Here is a 17,052-nt window from a genome sequence, read left to right as displayed (position 1 = left end):
TGCTCAGAGAGGGTCAGCTGAGGAAGGTCATTACAACTCGGGGGAACCTCCCTTCAGGGGAGATCCACTTGCCAAGACAGCCCCGGACCTCCCTTCAGCTCAGCCACAGCGAACTCCTCTGCCCAGTCTTTGATGGAATCCTTGTGCCCCGAGAAGATAGACAATCCTCCTCGGGGAGCAAAATAATAAAAGCATTGACTGGCACGAACCAAATAAAAAAAGGTGAAAAACAAACGAGCTGTGGGGGTGAAGCCCCAGCTCAGACAGACAGACTCAAAGGAGCACATAAAGAGAATCGAGTTTGGGGCAAGCATACGGGGAGTTATCCCGAAATACCGGAAAACCTCGACAAAGAACGGAGAGAAGGGAAAAGTTAACCCCAAGTCACGCTGCTTAACGAAGAAAACTAGACTGCGGTGCCTTTGAGGATCAATGAGGCCAGAGGGAGGAGGATCGGGAAGAACGATCATCTCATTACGATGAGGAGCCCTAATTCAGAATAGAGGAGTATCCAAATACTCTCGAGAAAAGACAGATGCGAGGGAAGAAGTGGTAACACTAGACTCTAGGTTCAGTACATTGGGAAGTTTAGGGCCTTCCATGGCAGAACAGAGTGCATACCTTGAAGGTGATTTCACAGGAGAACAGGAGAAAACGAAGTGCACAGAGAGCAAACGGAGAAGAAGAGTTCTGTAAAATCTGAGGTTTTTGAATTTTGAAAACGGTAAAGTGAAGAAGAGACGTTTTGATAGGAGTCGTTCTCGGGCCGCGCGGTCATAATGGGTTCTCGGGATTTACCCCCTCATCAATCATGTAATAACTGCTGAGGAGGTAAATGGGCAATTGATAATTGTCGGGCCTCATTCTCCCTTGGGCTGAGTCAGGGCCCGCGAAAGCAGAACAGGCCTGAAGCTCCGGACAGCCCTTAGGCAGGCCTGCTCAGCAATTCAGGCTTGGGCCTGGAACGCATGGCGGGCCTAGTCGACCGCGAGCTCAAGCCCGGTAAGAAAGAAGCCAGTCCAAAGATGGGACATGAAGAGGAATAGTAGAGGCTTGGGCCTGGAACGCATGGCGGGCCGAGTCGACCGCGAGCCCAAGCCCGGTAAGAAAGAAGCCAGTCCGGAGATGGGACATGAAGAGGAACAGTAGGCCCAGTCCTTTTGCAGCCCTATCCGTATGCGCACTGGAGAAAATTAAATAGCCGCCTGACATAGATAAGGGGACTGACACTACTGTACGTACAGACCTGCCCGACAGAAGCAGGTGTCACTGTAGCAGAAAGGTCATTAGGTGTCACTAGCAAGCAAGGAGGGGGAATAAAAGAAAAAGGGATATCCTCCTCTCGAGGGGGAGCTGACTCAACTATTGTAAACCATATTTTCTCTGGATCTCAAAACATCACATATGTTTAATAACTAACGTTTTTGTTGACCATTATTTAGTTGCACTCCGCTGCGCCTCCTCCTTATGTTGCTGTTTGGTTCGTCGGATCTTTTCTTGTGTTTATTGAGCCGAAGGCATTCTTCAATTTTGTTTTTTAATTACATGTTGGTTGTTTGTGCGTTTTTTATACTTCCTGTTGTTGTTTGATTTTGACGTGCTATTTTGATGCTTTGCTTTGTATTTATCAACTGACATAGTGCGTCGGTGCATGGGATGTTCTGAGTCTGTGCCTTATTTGGATCTCTTGACAAGTGGTTGATTTGTCCAATGATCTAAATTAGGTTTGAAGCATTGATCTAGTGTTTTGGTCTGTTTAGTTGCGAATTGGATATGTTCCGTTGGTGTTCGTCTGTTTTGAGTCTTGGGTTTGAGTTTTAGGTGGTTTGGACTTTTGGTATTATGTTCTGTAGCCCTCTTTTCTTATTTTATCTGCCCAATGAGCCTTAATAAGATTAGGATCTGCCTTATGCTCCAGACCGAACCCCACTCTAAAATCAACTCCCAATTTTATAAGGCCTGTTTGGGTTAAAGTTTTGAGGTGACAACTATGTTTTGCTTCTAATTATCGTTTTAGATAGTAATAAAAATAATTTAAAGAATTTTGTTCTTTTTCTTTATAAAAACACTAAATTTTTTTCAAATCAATTTCACGTCAAAAAAAAATAGGCTCAACCTAACCAGTAACCATGGTGCGATTCTGAGCTGTGATCTGAAAAGGCCTCAATCAGATCACAAGGGACCAATTAAAGGTAATTTCACTTTCAGTGAAATTGCGTTGATCCTATTTTAATTTTAGTTTGATATTAAATGGTAAATTTTACAAAAAGAAATATTTAAATAAAACCTGATGGTAGATCTGAACTGCCCATTGTTGTTGTCTGTTCTGATTCGAAGAAGAATAAATCGGCTCTTAAGATTACTGTGATTTTTCTTTATCTCCCACCATTATTGCCTGTCATAACATAAGATTACTGTGATTTTACTTCATCTCCCACCGTTAGATAATACGTTGTACTTCTCAAAGAAAAATAAAAAGGAATGGGGCTTTCATGTATCAAATCAATACACGGTGTGCATTGCGTCATCAATACTTGTTTCTCTCTACAAATCACGCTTTGAAAAATAGGAGAAAATTGACTTGAGATACAAACATCTTAACTTGGAGATGATCTTATTGTCTTCACTTGAGCTCATTATTGTCACTGCATTGCAACAAGCACGCTTGAAATTGCAAAGAGGAGATATTAAAAACACTAAGAAATAAAATAAAAAGGAGCATAATAAAAATTCCACCGAACAAACATTAGTTGAAGGGGCAAATGAAAAGCCTAAGCTGCGCTAAGTTCCCAGCATAGGTGCGTGGCAAGCAAAGATTTGTTCTCCCACTATACTCTCTAATTTTAAAATTGTACATTCTTGATGTACTGGAAATGAAGAAGATAATGTTGCTCTGTTAAAGACATGAACTAGATACAGAGAAAATATATTATCGAGAGCAATGCTTGCTTACCTTGTACAGAACTCCACTTGTAGCTTTAAATGGAAGGGGTGTCCAATTCTTTCTTCGCTCTTCCATTTCCTGTTCTGCTACCTCAACGTCTATTCTCCTGTTTCTGACATCAATTCTGATGATGTCACCATTTCGAACAAGACCAATTGGATCACCATCCTGGAGAAAATAAGCAATTCTGGAGCTTTAATAACAAAGGGTTGACATGATGCAGTGTGAGCATCAGGGTATGCAAATTTGTCTCTGTTTCATGTTGAAACACTTGATTTTGAGTACTTTAACTTGAACACAAAATAACTTACTATGATTACGTAGATATTCTGATACCCACCCAAAAGATAAAAGAAAAAATAAATTAAGCACCAAAAATAGAACACTATGAAAAGGAAATGAACCTGTGCTTCAGGGCATACATGACCAACAACAAATCCATGTGAACCTCCTGAAAACCTACCATCAGTCAACATTGCACAATCCTGCAGGATTCAACAGAAATAATTAAAATGAAAAAGTCACATTAAATGCAAAAAGAAAAAGAAAATTACTTTTATACTAGTCATCCAAGAGAATGAACACGTATCAGAATGAAAGTGAAACAAAGAATCATTTAGAATATGAGAATCATTTAGAATATGAGACAAGAAAAAGAAAGTGCAGGTGTAAAAATATTCACATTCTCAACCATGCATGACGCATTTAAACTTTGAAGACGCTATTGCTTCCCAAGGCAAATATCAAATTCATCGTAACACGATAACGAGATTTAAAAAAGCTCCCTTACTTTTAATATTAATCAAGCAAGTAACAAGCTATCTTGCAATTCAAAAAAAAAAAATCTATATGATCTCAATTCATGGCTGCAGAAGACCACCAACTAAGAAGAAAAATTCAGATTTCGTATTAATGTACCTTCCCGAGACCAGCCCTATAATACCCGGCTAAACTCCGACGTCGGAATTCTCACTTTCCAATGAAATCTCCATCAGAATCCGAAATCTCGAAACTGGAATATTTAGAAGGGTAAAATAAGGTTTTCATAAAATAAATTTTTATTGGTTTTATTGTTAGGAATTCCTGTTAAAAGAAAGAAGAGAAAAAGGGTGTTTGAGGAATCACAAGGTTCAGCCGCCGAACTGTGGTTTCCTCGGTCGCCGAACGTGGTTTCCTCGGTCGCCAATAAATAGCCACCAGCCCGAATGTGCAAGGTTTCCTTCTCCATTTTCGGGCAGAGGTGGTTGCATGCACAATTTTGGTCTCTATTGCTGTTTTTCTCCAAATCCCTCAAAGTTTTCCTGTTTTTCTTATGTGGTTTTGAAGTTGGAGTTCGAATTTGGGGGTTTTAAACCGTGGAGACCTTCTGAGAGTCGTTTTTCCCTCTTCTACAAGCTTTGATTGTTGTGTTTCCCTTGTCCTTTAAGAGGTAAGTTCAATCTTTGCTTTCCTTCGGTTTTTTGAGAATTTCCAGCAAGTTTTTAAAGGGGTTTAAGGAATGGATTATGCATGAATGTGCTTATCCTAAGGTTCTAAGGTTTGAGTCTATTTGTGTTGATGTATGCTTTCTCTTGTGCGTTGCTTTTGTTGCATGTTGGGTTAGAACCAGTTTTTGAGGTCTCCTAGGTATGTTAAATAGGTGTGGTTGCTGTTAGACCCTTTGCATGTGTGTTTTGAGGTGCTTTGGGAAGCTAAATGTTAGGGCAGAATCAGATTCTGCCTAAAGTGGAGAATCCAGGTTCGGCCGCCGAACCTACTTGTGGAGGCAGCCTTTTGGCCGTCTAATTTGCCTCCGAAGGTTGAAACCTTCGGATCTGTGTGGGGCTTTAGACCGCCGAACCTGCCCCCTAAAGTTACTGACTTTCGGATCTGTGAGGGACCTTCGGCCGCCGAATCTGCAGCCGAAAGTCTCTTGCCCAGCCTTCCTCTGCTTGCTTTATATATATGTTTTGGTATATTTTAGGGGGTTCTTGGGGAGCTGTTTAGAGTCTTGTAAAAGTTATGTTTGGTCCCTCATTTGAGTCCATCTGTGTAGGATCAGACTTGAGAGACCGTAGAGACCTGCAGTGAGATAGCTGCGTCAGTCTTAGACGAGCGTCAACCAGAGGTGAGTAGAACTGAACTAATCTATTATTTTAAGTAATCAAGCCTTTTAAGCATGCTCATGCATCACGAATGCCATGTATATATATTAGGATGTTTGCATTAGAATTCACGAATATGATGCATTGCATAATTTACTGTTTTTGTAGATGGATGTTGGATGACCCACTAGCTCTCGACTTTGATATGTTATGATGTATACGGAAATCCAGGTCGAGACTCATTCTATACCCCTAACGCTATGAATTTATTATGTTATGTTATGTTTAAGAGGAAGTCCTGAGGAGCACCCGTCGTGGGCCGGGCACTATTGGAGTTGAAAAATCCATCTTGATGTGAATTGTTTGTGTTGTGACGCATTTCATTCGATCATATATTTGTTGAACTGTTTTTATGTTTTGCTCACTAGGCTCTTGTAGCTTGTCCCTTTCCTCTAACCCAACCCCAGGTTTGCAGGATCAGAGTTAGCTCGGGAAAGTCTGCTGAGTTGCTAGTATAGCTTTTGTAATAGTATATATGCGGACATGTATTGCTTTATGGTTTTAGAATTGTGTTTTGCCCTAGTTTTTGTTCTTGTAATCCCTATTTACATGATTCTTATGTAAAAGTTTTGAGTATGAGTTTATGTTTGAATTAAACTTGAGGCATGTGATGTTTAACACACTAGAGCAATTGATTAGGGCTCTAGTATGGGTTTTATGTTTTAAGTTTTGATATATGCACAGGTCGAACCTTGGTTCATAGAATGTTTATGTTTATGTTTCCGTGTGATCATGTATGGGATTTCATTAGGTGTAACAAGATGTATAGTAGGCTTGCTACGGATTCCGGCGACCTTAAGTCGATCTGAACCCTAGCGCCAGTAAGGTTCCGGTTCCCGGGTCGTTACAAGCTCCCATGATTGCAGTTGTTGGGGTTAGCATTTCAGGCATGCCTGGCCCTCCCTTAGGTCCTCACCTCTAATAACTACTACTTTTCCCTGGGGCATGACATATATAAGCCAAATTAAATACTGCAGTTCCATATGTACAAAATCTTGTAATCACAAAAACAAAAAACTGGATAATAATCCAATGAAAAGTCAATTAACAATATGCCCAGATAAATAAATACAGAATGAATGCAGATGAGAGATGGAGGCTTTCATTCAAGGATCAACATTCTTCTGGTTTTCTTGTTATTTACCATAAGCTGCAGAGATGGCAAAACCAAGTCAGTATAAAATGTAGTTAGGACTATCTCCAGATTTGGGTGCTAATCTGGAAGAACTGTTATATAAGTCTGGAGCACTTGGTTGACCAAGGGCAGAACTGCCAAAAATCAGCCATTAAAATTAACAAACTACGTTATAAAGGTAAATCCAGCACTCAACAAAACAACTGTAGCTTTCATTATGACCAAGTTTTTTTTTCCCGAAAAAAATTCCAGTTCTGATAGTTAAGGACCAAAGCTTATGATCTAACCCCTGACAATTTTCCAGTTTCTAGCTGCTTCAGTAGCTGTAACATAAAAGAGTGAAGATATATAAGCATGCCTTCTGACCAAGTTCGACAAGGCCTTCTAAAATTTGGGCCTGAATTTCAACATCAGTTGGTTCTGTAACATAAGGAACTGGTGACAAGGGGATGAAGGATACAACACACAAATATAACTTACCTTAAAATTCATAGGATTTTCAGATATAGCTGCAATCATAGCTTCCTCTCCTTCAAAGATGAGTGTAGGACCTGGAGAATCATGTCTGTTTTATTACAACAGTCTTTGCAGCGTATCAAATGATAGCTGACAGTAAAGAGAATAAGAGATGGACATTGGACATCAAGGAACAGAAAATAGCACCAGAGAAATAAAGTCCTTCTTTTCCAGTGATTTTTGCTACAGAACCCTCCGGTGCAAGATTTCCACGTAATATTTGGATGTGACCTGTTTCCTTGATGGGGTTCTCTAATGGCCTTATTATGTCCTGCAAGATAAAAGAATGATAAGGAAGTCATAGTTTTATCATTAGATATAAATATTTCTCACAGAACAAATAATAAGGACAGAAACAAACAATGCCATCCACCTCCCCCTCATCCAAAGGTGGGCAGTTTTGCACATTTTCAGCCAATGTCTTCCCAGTAACTAGTAAGGAAATGTATCAAGTCAGTCTAGGATTATTAGATATGGAATCGTCCAGTGAAAACTTTCAATTAATGCAAAAACATATTCAAACAATTTCAAACTACATACCGGTCAAACAATCACCATCCAGAAAACCTAGTTCCAAAATATAACGAAGGATCACAGGTGTTCCTCCAATCTATGAAGATAATTATTTGTTCAGACATGAAGGGCTGGATACCAACAAATCAAGACAAATGAATGCTAGACAAATGTTAGCTGCAAAAATGGATGCAAGGAAAGGTGTCATGCTAATGACGCTCAATAGGAAAAAGGTATTTAAAAATATTCACCTTATGCAGATCCTCCATGACATATTTGCCACTAGGCTTTAGATCTGCAAGGAATGGAACCTTATCACTGACCTTCTGGAAATCTTCAACTGTTAACTCCAGTCCAACAGACCTACCAAGATGTCATGAGCTCCATATAATGCAATTATCAATGGTACCCAGAGGAAAGTACCCTTACCTGGCTATAGCAATTAAATGCAACACAGCATTAGTAGACCCACCTAATGCCATGACAACAACACCATTGCATTATTTAGCGACTGACAAGTGATAATATCTCATGGTTTCAAGTCCATTTTCAATAATTCTAAAAGATACTTTCCAGCTAAACGGCACTCATCCAACTTCAATTGGTTTTCTGCAGGTATTGAAGAGCTGGAAGGAAAAACAAATAAAATCATATTCATATCAATCACAATTACCACTAATGCAGATAAACTTTACATGAGAGCCAATGGAAGATATCTAAGCCAGTGAAAAGCTAAAATTATAAAACATACACACACATTAAATAAAGACTGGAACGACAAAATGTTTCAAGGCAAACAATTCGAGTTCATCCTTGTCCAGCTAGTAACAAGAAAAAAAAGTTTAAAACTCACTTTTACAGATAAAACAATCACCCGTTCTACTGAAAACATAGCTGCCCGTAACTAAACAAGTAAATATGGTAGAAGACTGAGATGAATGTGGTATATCAACATTTCAGCTAATGCCCTGAAGAACTAAGCAAAAATCCCCCAACAAGGATACCTCCAAAATCTGAACACAAAAAACAGGTTTCATAACATCAGCAATCAACATTCATGACACCAGAATAAACCCGAAAACAGAACAGTTGCTCCTACTGAAACCAAGGTCCCAAAATGCCGCACAGTTACAATCAGGCATTTTAGTGGAAAACCCATAAATACAAACCAAAGTGGGAAAAAATCTTACATTTCTATCGCATCCAGGGATGGAAATATTCCCATCGTACCATTGAGCACTCATTACAGTTTCAATACTATCAGCAATGAAATCTCTGCTTTGTAAGCTATAGCACATCCCTCTGGTTCCCATAGAAATGGCATCACTGACCCCAATTGTGTTAAACCTGAACTCAACCATCCCTGCCTCATTCACCCCTTCCTTAACAGCCTCTGATAATCTCAGCAAGTGCATATTTCAAGTGTTCCCTTCATACCAGACTGAGGAGATACCTATCTGAGGTTTACTCAGGTCTTCGTCTGATAGACCCACTCCATGGAGAATAGCTTGCGAACCACCTTGTGATTTGGGCTCAGTGATGCGAGAACTGTACTTGTTCAGTTGGAGAGCTACGATAGATGCCTGTGAAGGGTCTGCGGTGATAGCATCCTGCGATTGGGCTGCAACTCGGAGGGGGAAGGGGCGAGAGGAGAAGGCGGGCTGATTAAGGGAGCCATGGCAAGAGGTTAGAACTTTGATTGGGGTTGCGCGTGGAGAGACAAAGGCGGATTGCATGGTGGCGCGTGGGAGGGTGATGGCGTGGCAGCGAGAAAACTGACGGGAGAGTAATGGGAGTTTGGGGATTTGTACGCGGCGGCGCGCACGTTACAAATACTATGAATAAATTTTTTATCAGTACGCTGCCGTGTCGTAATTTCTTATTACGTTTGCATCTGAATTATTGATAAATCCAACTCTAAACTTAAACGTCGATTGGGATAACTTTCACTTCAAACAACAAAACAAAACAACTAAATATATATTTATATATATATCTCGGTGGATAGATTTCTCACAAATCCTCTCTCAGTAAAGCCAAGATCGCTTCAGTAGGCATGGGAAGGCGTTGATTTTCCCCTCTCCTTCACATAATAGATATACATAATTTTGGCGATTCTAGATTGCTTGGTGAGAGGTTGATTTCTAGAGATTTGTGATTGGTTTGGCTTTTGTTGGTTTTAATGGTTGAATTTGTTTCCTCTTATCAGTAGTTGAGGAAGAGTTCTTCAACAGCAACTGAATGCATGCCTCTCCATAGCTATCTGAGACTGCAACTGCCATATGCATGATCTTCGGTCTCCTCAAACTGCTAATGAAGAGCTTGTGCAACTTCTCTCTCCTCTTAACTGATCTGAGATTCTTCCATCTGGAGACTTAGGTGGCCGATGAAAGCCTTGCCAGGCTTCACTGGGCTTCAATGGGAAACAGTGCTATCTTCGTTCAAACGAGCATCGATCAAATGAGTAGCTTGCTTGTGCGACCAACACTTTAGCTAATTTTTCCTTAATTAACATTTATCACTTGACATTTGAAAAAAGTGCAAACATTTAAAATTTGAAAATTTTGGAGCACACGCTTAAAAATTAAGTTGTTATTAGCTCTGTTGTATAATTTTTATGTGTTTTATTTTTTTGCATTATTAGAAAAATATTTTTTATTAATTTATTAAATATTAGAGATATTTCGATAAATTTTTAATAAATAATTAAAATCTATAATAAAATAAAATTTTTTATTATCATTGCATTTTTTTAATAACTTAAATTTCTATAGTTTAAGTTTACTCACTCTCTTTAACTACAATTTTAAATTGGCAAAAAAATCATGAGTCCATTGTATATTAAAAAGTTATATATAACCAAGAAAATTTGTGCACAAAAAAAAAGGAAAGTAGAGAGAAGCAATAGTGAAAAAAGTTGATTTAATGATTTAAAAGTTTTTTTTCCTCATTAAGTATTAAAATCACTTGTAATTTGATGCATGGAGCATTAAAATTTTGATTAAAATGTAACTATTAACATCTTAACTAAATTTTAATTCGAACTTAACTAAATTTTTTCAAATCGAACCAAGTATAAAAGTAGTTTATTAATAGCTTGACACCGGTAATAGCAAGCTAAGCTTTCACGCTCGGTTAGCGCAAATCGCATGTCTCAATCACAAATAAGACAAGTCTGTATCAAAGTCCTATCTAGTATCTACCCGCTAGTTAGGGTCACAAAATAAAGCACCTCTTATTATTATTATTAATTTTCCAAACTAACACCTATGAGTCAAAAAGCACTAAAAATTCATTTGGATTCATTTATTTTATTTATTTATTTTTTTTAAATCCCAAAAACAAATTAACATTTCACCAATAACAAAATAAAAGTTTTTTTAAAAAAAAAACTTACAATCCTCTTTACAGTGCTTAAACGCAGCTGCTTGTGGGTAAAACTTGAAAATGTTCCCACTGATATCGTACGAAACTCAGGGCACGCAAACCATATGATGCTCGGCCACAACCCTGTAGCCAAACAAAATCACTCCGGCCCACGTTTCCATTCGTGGTTCATCGGATAATTTACAGAGACGTTACATTAATTTGTGAGTTTAATAATAAAATATATAAAATCAGCCTAATTTATTTATTATAATACTTGTTAAATTAAAAATATATATTTTATCTTTCATTTTTATTATTTAATTATTTTTTTAATATTTTAAATAAAAAATCAAATAAGATTAATTTACTAATCATGAAACTTGTTAAATTAAAATTATACATCTTATCTTTCATCTCTAATATTTTATTAAATTTTACTATTTCCAACGAGAAATCAAACAAATTAGTGGATTGATTTTTCAAAAATTAAAAATATCATATATAATAGAGAATATATATGTATATAATTTAATAAATGACAATGTCAGTACATTAATATAAAAATCTGCTATTATTAATAAAACAAAATTTTATATTATTTAAATAAAAATTAAAGAAATTTTATAATATAAAATAAAATTTATATATTTTATTATTATAATCAGTAAATTGGTGTGTCGTCTATATAAACTACTCTGTCCGATGATCCTATTTTATTGCAAAACGCTACAGCTATGAGCTGATCATCCAACAAAAATCTCTGACTATAATAATAATAATAATAATTTACTCACTTTAAAAAATTATAATATATATTGAGAAATTATAAAATAGGTAATAAAGTGAAAAGTACAGAATCATTCCGTCCAAAATTAAACTCCACACCCGTTTAATGTGAGTTTGCCGCAGAAATTGCCAAATCTGTTATGGGTCTTTGTGCGGCTTTTGTGGTAGGTGGGAGCCAACACGAAATGTGGAGGAGGAGGTTAGATAAACTACTTAATTCTTTTTTGGAATGTGAGGGATTAAGAAAAGTACGAAATTAAAGATTTAATATATATTTGTATATTTATTAGATCATGTTTGGTAAATAAAAAATATTAAATTATAAATATATATTTAGTTGATTAATTAAATATAAAAACATTTATATTTAAAATAAAAAGAGATACTTTCAAATGTTTTTATGCATAATATAATCAATGAATGCCAAACAGTGCTCATGTAAATAAGTAAAATATTAAATGAGCTACAATAATTGGATTTTAAAAATGGAAAAAGATCCATAACCACTCTTTGTTTGATTCTTCCACAAACCTGCTCCAATAATTTTTTATTTTTTTAAATGGGTATTTGAGAATTGAAAACTGAATATTAGAATCTGAAATTTCTCAAATTTATTTATATATATTTATCACCAGATTAAAATAAAATCGTGAGTGTTTATTTCAATAATACTAAATTATTTTTTAAAATAATATATGTATAAAAATATTTTAAATTATTTGTATTAAATAATATAACTACATTAAAATTTATGTTAAATTGATTAATTCATCCGTCTCGTGTTGTGGAATTTTTTTCAAATGGTAATTTACTAATTGATTTCTAAATATATCTCAATTTAATATATATTTAAAAAAGTAAAATTTATAGTTTCAATAATAAATTAGCAATAAAAATTATATCAATAAAGAGAATTTAAATTTATTAAATTTAACTATTTCACTATATTTTTTAAATTTATGTAAATTAATTTTTTTTTGAGATGAGGAGAAATATATATAATAAATACATAAATTTAACTATTAATATATAATTTAATAGTTATTAATATTAGCTTGAGCTTTATATAAGCTAACAATAATATTAATGTATGGATAATTATTGTCTAATTATTATAGATTTAAAACATTTCCATCGTCTTATTATTTTTATTTATTTTATTTTAATATATAAAATTAAAAAATGATTATTTTAGTTAAAAAAATATTTTTTTATTAATTTTTTAATTATAATTATCTTTAATATAAAATGAAAATATTAAATTTTATTAAAACAATAAAATTATTATTATTAAAATATGATTTAAATTATTATTTAAAAATAATTAATAAGGGATTACAAATAAAATAAAATAAAATAATTATTATAATAATTTATTTATTAATTATAATATAAAGATAATATTTTGTTACGATAAAAAAAGTTTAAAAAAAATACTAATAAATAGATGTTATTTAATTTTGATGTGAACCAGTTTGGACCTATGTTGGGCGAGTCATAAGTGTACCGAAGTGTTTCACTTAATGCATAGCCTTACCAAACCCACACTTCACGTGCCAACGGGCGCTCTAGTAGTCGCAATTTGTTGGAGCTAGCGATTAAGGTATGCACGTGATCTTTAGCTAACTTTCTACTTCACCATCTATCTCACCGCTTCCTTTAATTTGTGTATAAAACCTCTATGTCTTCTGATAAGCTTCTGTCATAGGCAATACAACTCCAACATTATTGGGAGCTTGTTGTCTACCTCCAGTTCTCCATCACCTCAACTTCCTCGATTAAAAGAAAATGGTGACTGTAGATGAAGTACGCAAGGCTCAACGGGCGGAAGGTCCGGCCACTGTGTTGGCCATCGGAACAGCAACTCCTACCAATTGTGTTGATCAAAGCACCTACCCTGACTACTACTTTCGGATCACCAATAGTGAGCACAAGACGGAGCTTAAAGAGAAGTTTCAGCGCATGTGTAAGTCTATACTTTTTCATTTTTACAGGGAAAATTATATTAGAACAGAAAAGATTTGAATGTTTTTGGTCATGTTTCAGGTGACAAATCTATGATCAAGAAGCGATACATGCACTTGACTGAGGATATCTTGAAAGAAAATCCCAATATCTGTGCATATATGGCTCCTTCATTGGATGCTAGACAAGATATAGTGGTGGTCGAGATACCAAAGCTAGGCAAAGAAGCTGCTGTTAAAGCTATCAAAGAATGGGGCCAGCCAAAATCCAAGATCACCCACTTGGTTTTTTGCACGACTAGTGGCGTAGACATGCCTGGTGCTGACTATCAGCTAACTAAGCTTTTGGGTCTCCGCCCATCGGTGAAGCGGCTCATGATGTACCAACAAGGTTGTTTCGCAGGCGGAACTGTGCTCCGCCTCGCCAAAGATCTCGCAGAGAATAACAAAGGTGCTCGAGTTCTTGTTGTCTGCTCCGAGATAACAGCCGTGACATTCCGTGGCCCAAGCGACACACACCTTGATAGTCTTGTAGGCCAAGCTTTGTTCGGCGATGGTGCAGCAGCTATCATTGTGGGAGCAGATCCAGTGCCCCAAGTGGAGAAGCCATTGTTTGAACTTGTCTCTGCGGCACAAACCATTCTTCCAGACAGCGACGGAGCTATAGACGGACATCTCCGAGAAGTTGGGCTTACATTTCATCTGCTGAAGGATGTTCCTGGGCTCATCTCAAAGAACATAGAGAAGTCGCTTGTGGAAGCATTCCAGCCACTGGGAATCTCAGATTGGAACTCTCTGTTTTGGATTGCTCACCCTGGTGGCCCTGCAATTCTTGATCAAGTAGAGGTCAAGCTGGGGCTAAAGCCCGAAAAGCTACGAGCCACAAGGCACGTTCTTGCTGATTACGGGAACATGTCGAGTGCATGTGTGCTGTTCATTTTGGATGAGATGAGGAAGAAGTCTACTGAAGATGGGCTTAAAACCACTGGAGAAGGGCTTGAGTGGGGTGTTCTATTTGGTTTTGGGCCTGGGCTCACAGTTGAAACTGTGGTGCTCCACAGCGTGGCCACTTGATTAGAGAGGCTACTGAGCTGAGCTGATGTTGGCCTGCATGGTCAACTTCTATAATTTCTACTTTCATGGGTTCTATTTTATTTTATTTTCTGCTTTGTTCATTGTGATGAAATTGTTGTGTTTGGATCCAGGTTTTACCTTGTAGTAATTGCACTTTCAAAAAAAAAACCATATAGTTAATAATAAATGCACCATTTTATTTCACAAGCAAAATAATATATTTTTACCATAATTTCTTCTCTATATATATTTTTTAAACATGGTTTGTTATATATATATATATATATATATATATACATTTGTCATAAGAGTTATGTTATACTCTTGAATATGTGGCTATGCTAAATAACATTAATACGACATTGTACCAAAAGTTGTCTATGCATCCTATTATTTGTGTTCCAAAATCCTGGGGGCACCCACCAGTTAGTTACAGTTATATTTGTCATAAAAGGCGGCACCGACACGCACCACTTGAAAGTCAAAACTTAAAAAAATTATTTAACATTTAAAATAAAACAGTTTAATATAACTTTGAATTTAAATATAATAAATTTAATTAAACTTGAATATGAAATCAACTGTAACTGTTCCTACAATAAGAATCCTGTTTATGAAATAAATGAAATGGAAGAAAATTAAGAAAGGAAAAAAAAAAAGGAAAAATCGAAGTTTTTAGTGGTGGTGGTAGTCTGTTGCTTATGTTCATTGCAAGCTGGCGCAAAAGCTTACAAAAAGCTTAAAAAATAAAGGAAAGTAGAAATCCCTTTCAAGTGGGACAAAATCACACTGACCTATGATTTTTTTCTTTTTCTGCATATGTATATATAATGAACTCATTAATTAGGGCCAGAAAATTTATCATAAAAGACGAATTTGGTTTCTATGATTAGTGATATAACCCTTTGCCTTTGGGGATAATAATAGGTAGAAATTGCCTATCAATTCAATCTTATTGATTTTTAATAAATTATTATTAAAAAATAAAAAAAAACTATTAAAATCATTGATATCTTCCAACAGAGCATATGGCAATGGAAGCAATCAACTAACTTTTATATATTATATAAATTGAGTATTAGACCAACTTGCCTAATTTTAAACAGGAAATGTAATAATTGGGTTATGGAGGACTTATGGATATGGTTTCAAATGAAAGTAAGTAGGGTCAGAGAGACAAAGTCTGGTTGTCATAGTTGAATTCTATTCCAGCACCTAATGTCTCTAACTAAATTGGAGTTTTCTTTGAAAAATAAAAAATAAAAAATATTTCTCCACAAATAAATATATACCCATCAATTATTCAAACGGTGTAAATTTAACTAATAATAATATTTTAGTTGTATGAGAAATTACATTTGAAAAATAAAAGAATTTTATTCCTCCGGAAATAGGAAAGCAAGTTCCTTATTTCCTGGGGTCCACAGGCAGGATTTTGGACTCTTCTCTTTCTATTGCGCAGGGCAGAGGGGCTCGCTGTCTCTCTTTCTCTCGCCTATGAGGCTGTGAAGGATGACCAGTCTCCTTATACATTTCCTCAGTGTGTGCTTTTATTACTATTTATTTATTATTCTCTCATTTAAAATAACAATAAATACTAAAAGGGAAGAAAGGTAAAAGCAAGACTGAGAAAAGGGAAGATTTTAAAATGGAAAGAAAATAACTTTTCTATTGTTACTTATCATCTCCTTGTTGCTAATTCCAGCTCCAGTCCTGTTTAACTGATCAACCATAGCCTCCGCCCTTTATCTATTACCTTGGAACTTTGTTTTTCTCTATCTGTGAAATACTGGTAAGCTGTAGCAGAGGCTTAACTTTTGATTCTCCTGTTGGATTTTTACTTTTTTGCAATACATGAGCAAGGAAGGAAAAAAAAAAAAAGATAAATTACAGTTTAATCCCTCTAATTTAATAAAATATCTATTTTAATTTTTATATTTTTAAAAATATATAAATTTGTCCTTCATATTTGAAAATGTTACATTTTAATCTCAATGGTTAGAATTAGAATTAATTTACCGTAAATTTTTATAAAAAAAAATTAAAATACCCTCAATTCCTATCTTTCACAAAAAAAAACTAGAAAAATTAAACTGTTAAATATTAAATTTATTAAATATTGTAAAATTGGTTTACAATAATCAATAGACACCATTACCGTGATCCACCATTATCGTGATCCAAATGGTAGGATACATTGGCGTGCATTGTCACTGCATGACGATCAATGGCATGACCTAATCAGGCATCGGTAGACAATGAAAGTTGAGCAATTCTTACTCTTCTATTAATGATCATCTTCTTTATTGATGAGAATTGAAAGAGATCAATTCCTCTCGGTTTCATTGATTGTCATAGCATACATTGGATTCGTAAATCAATAACACCGCTTTCAACATTATAGTGAAAAGATATGTGAGTCTCAAAATTAATGATATCTCAAAAATATGTACAATTTATCAAAATCGTATAACAATCATTTTTTATGATTTCAAAATTATCATATTCAGCATACAATTACCATGTATGATTTCTATTTTTACCAAAAATAGAAACGCTTCGATCACTAGCCTATTGCGCTATCTATTGTTAGCCAATGCTAAATAT

At 35.5% G+C, this 17,052-nt stretch overlaps 2 protein-coding genes across 7 annotated transcripts; one reads left to right on the top strand and one right to left on the bottom strand.

The window, feature by feature from the left end:
- Window positions 1–2,467: 2,467 nt before the first annotated feature.
- On the bottom strand, window positions 2,468–9,758 carry LOC110610627 (dihydroxy-acid dehydratase, chloroplastic). 6 transcript variants are annotated; one of them, XM_043954993.1, is made up of 11 exons: window positions 8,443–9,758; window positions 8,106–8,265; window positions 7,682–7,878; window positions 7,504–7,615; window positions 7,280–7,349; window positions 7,101–7,171; window positions 6,887–7,010; window positions 6,704–6,774; window positions 3,349–3,429; window positions 2,954–3,112; window positions 2,468–2,867 (listed from the first exon to the last, which is right to left on the bottom strand). In XM_043954993.1, the coding sequence occupies exons 3-11, from the start codon at window positions 7,732–7,734 to the stop codon at window positions 2,844–2,846; spliced, it is 765 nt and encodes a 254-aa protein (XP_043810928.1). In that variant the 5' UTR covers window positions 7,735–7,878; window positions 8,106–8,265; window positions 8,443–9,758; the 3' UTR covers window positions 2,468–2,843. The 6 variants fall into 6 exon arrangements, with proteins under 6 accessions (XP_043810928.1, XP_043810931.1, XP_043810929.1 ...); XM_043954996.1 differs by lacking the exon at window positions 8,106–8,265 and having other exon boundaries at window positions 7,504–7,592; window positions 8,443–9,757; XM_043954994.1 differs by lacking the exon at window positions 8,106–8,265 and having other exon boundaries at window positions 7,113–7,171; window positions 8,443–9,756.
- Window positions 9,759–13,089: 3,331 nt separating this feature from the next.
- On the top strand, window positions 13,090–14,658 carry LOC110612286 (chalcone synthase 1). Its single transcript, XM_021753028.2, has 2 exons — window positions 13,090–13,373; window positions 13,454–14,658. The coding sequence occupies exons 1-2, from the start codon at window positions 13,196–13,198 to the stop codon at window positions 14,443–14,445; spliced, it is 1,170 nt and encodes a 389-aa protein (XP_021608720.1). The 5' UTR covers window positions 13,090–13,195; the 3' UTR covers window positions 14,446–14,658.
- Window positions 14,659–17,052: the final 2,394 nt, after the last annotated feature.

Source organism: Manihot esculenta, chromosome 3 (genome assembly GCF_001659605.2).
Source record: "Manihot esculenta cultivar AM560-2 chromosome 3, M.esculenta_v8, whole genome shotgun sequence".
In the NCBI taxonomy this organism is placed as follows: Eukaryota; Viridiplantae; Streptophyta; class Magnoliopsida; order Malpighiales; family Euphorbiaceae; genus Manihot; species Manihot esculenta.
Note: the sequence above shows the minus strand (reverse complement) of the source record. Positions and strands in the feature narration are given on the sequence as shown.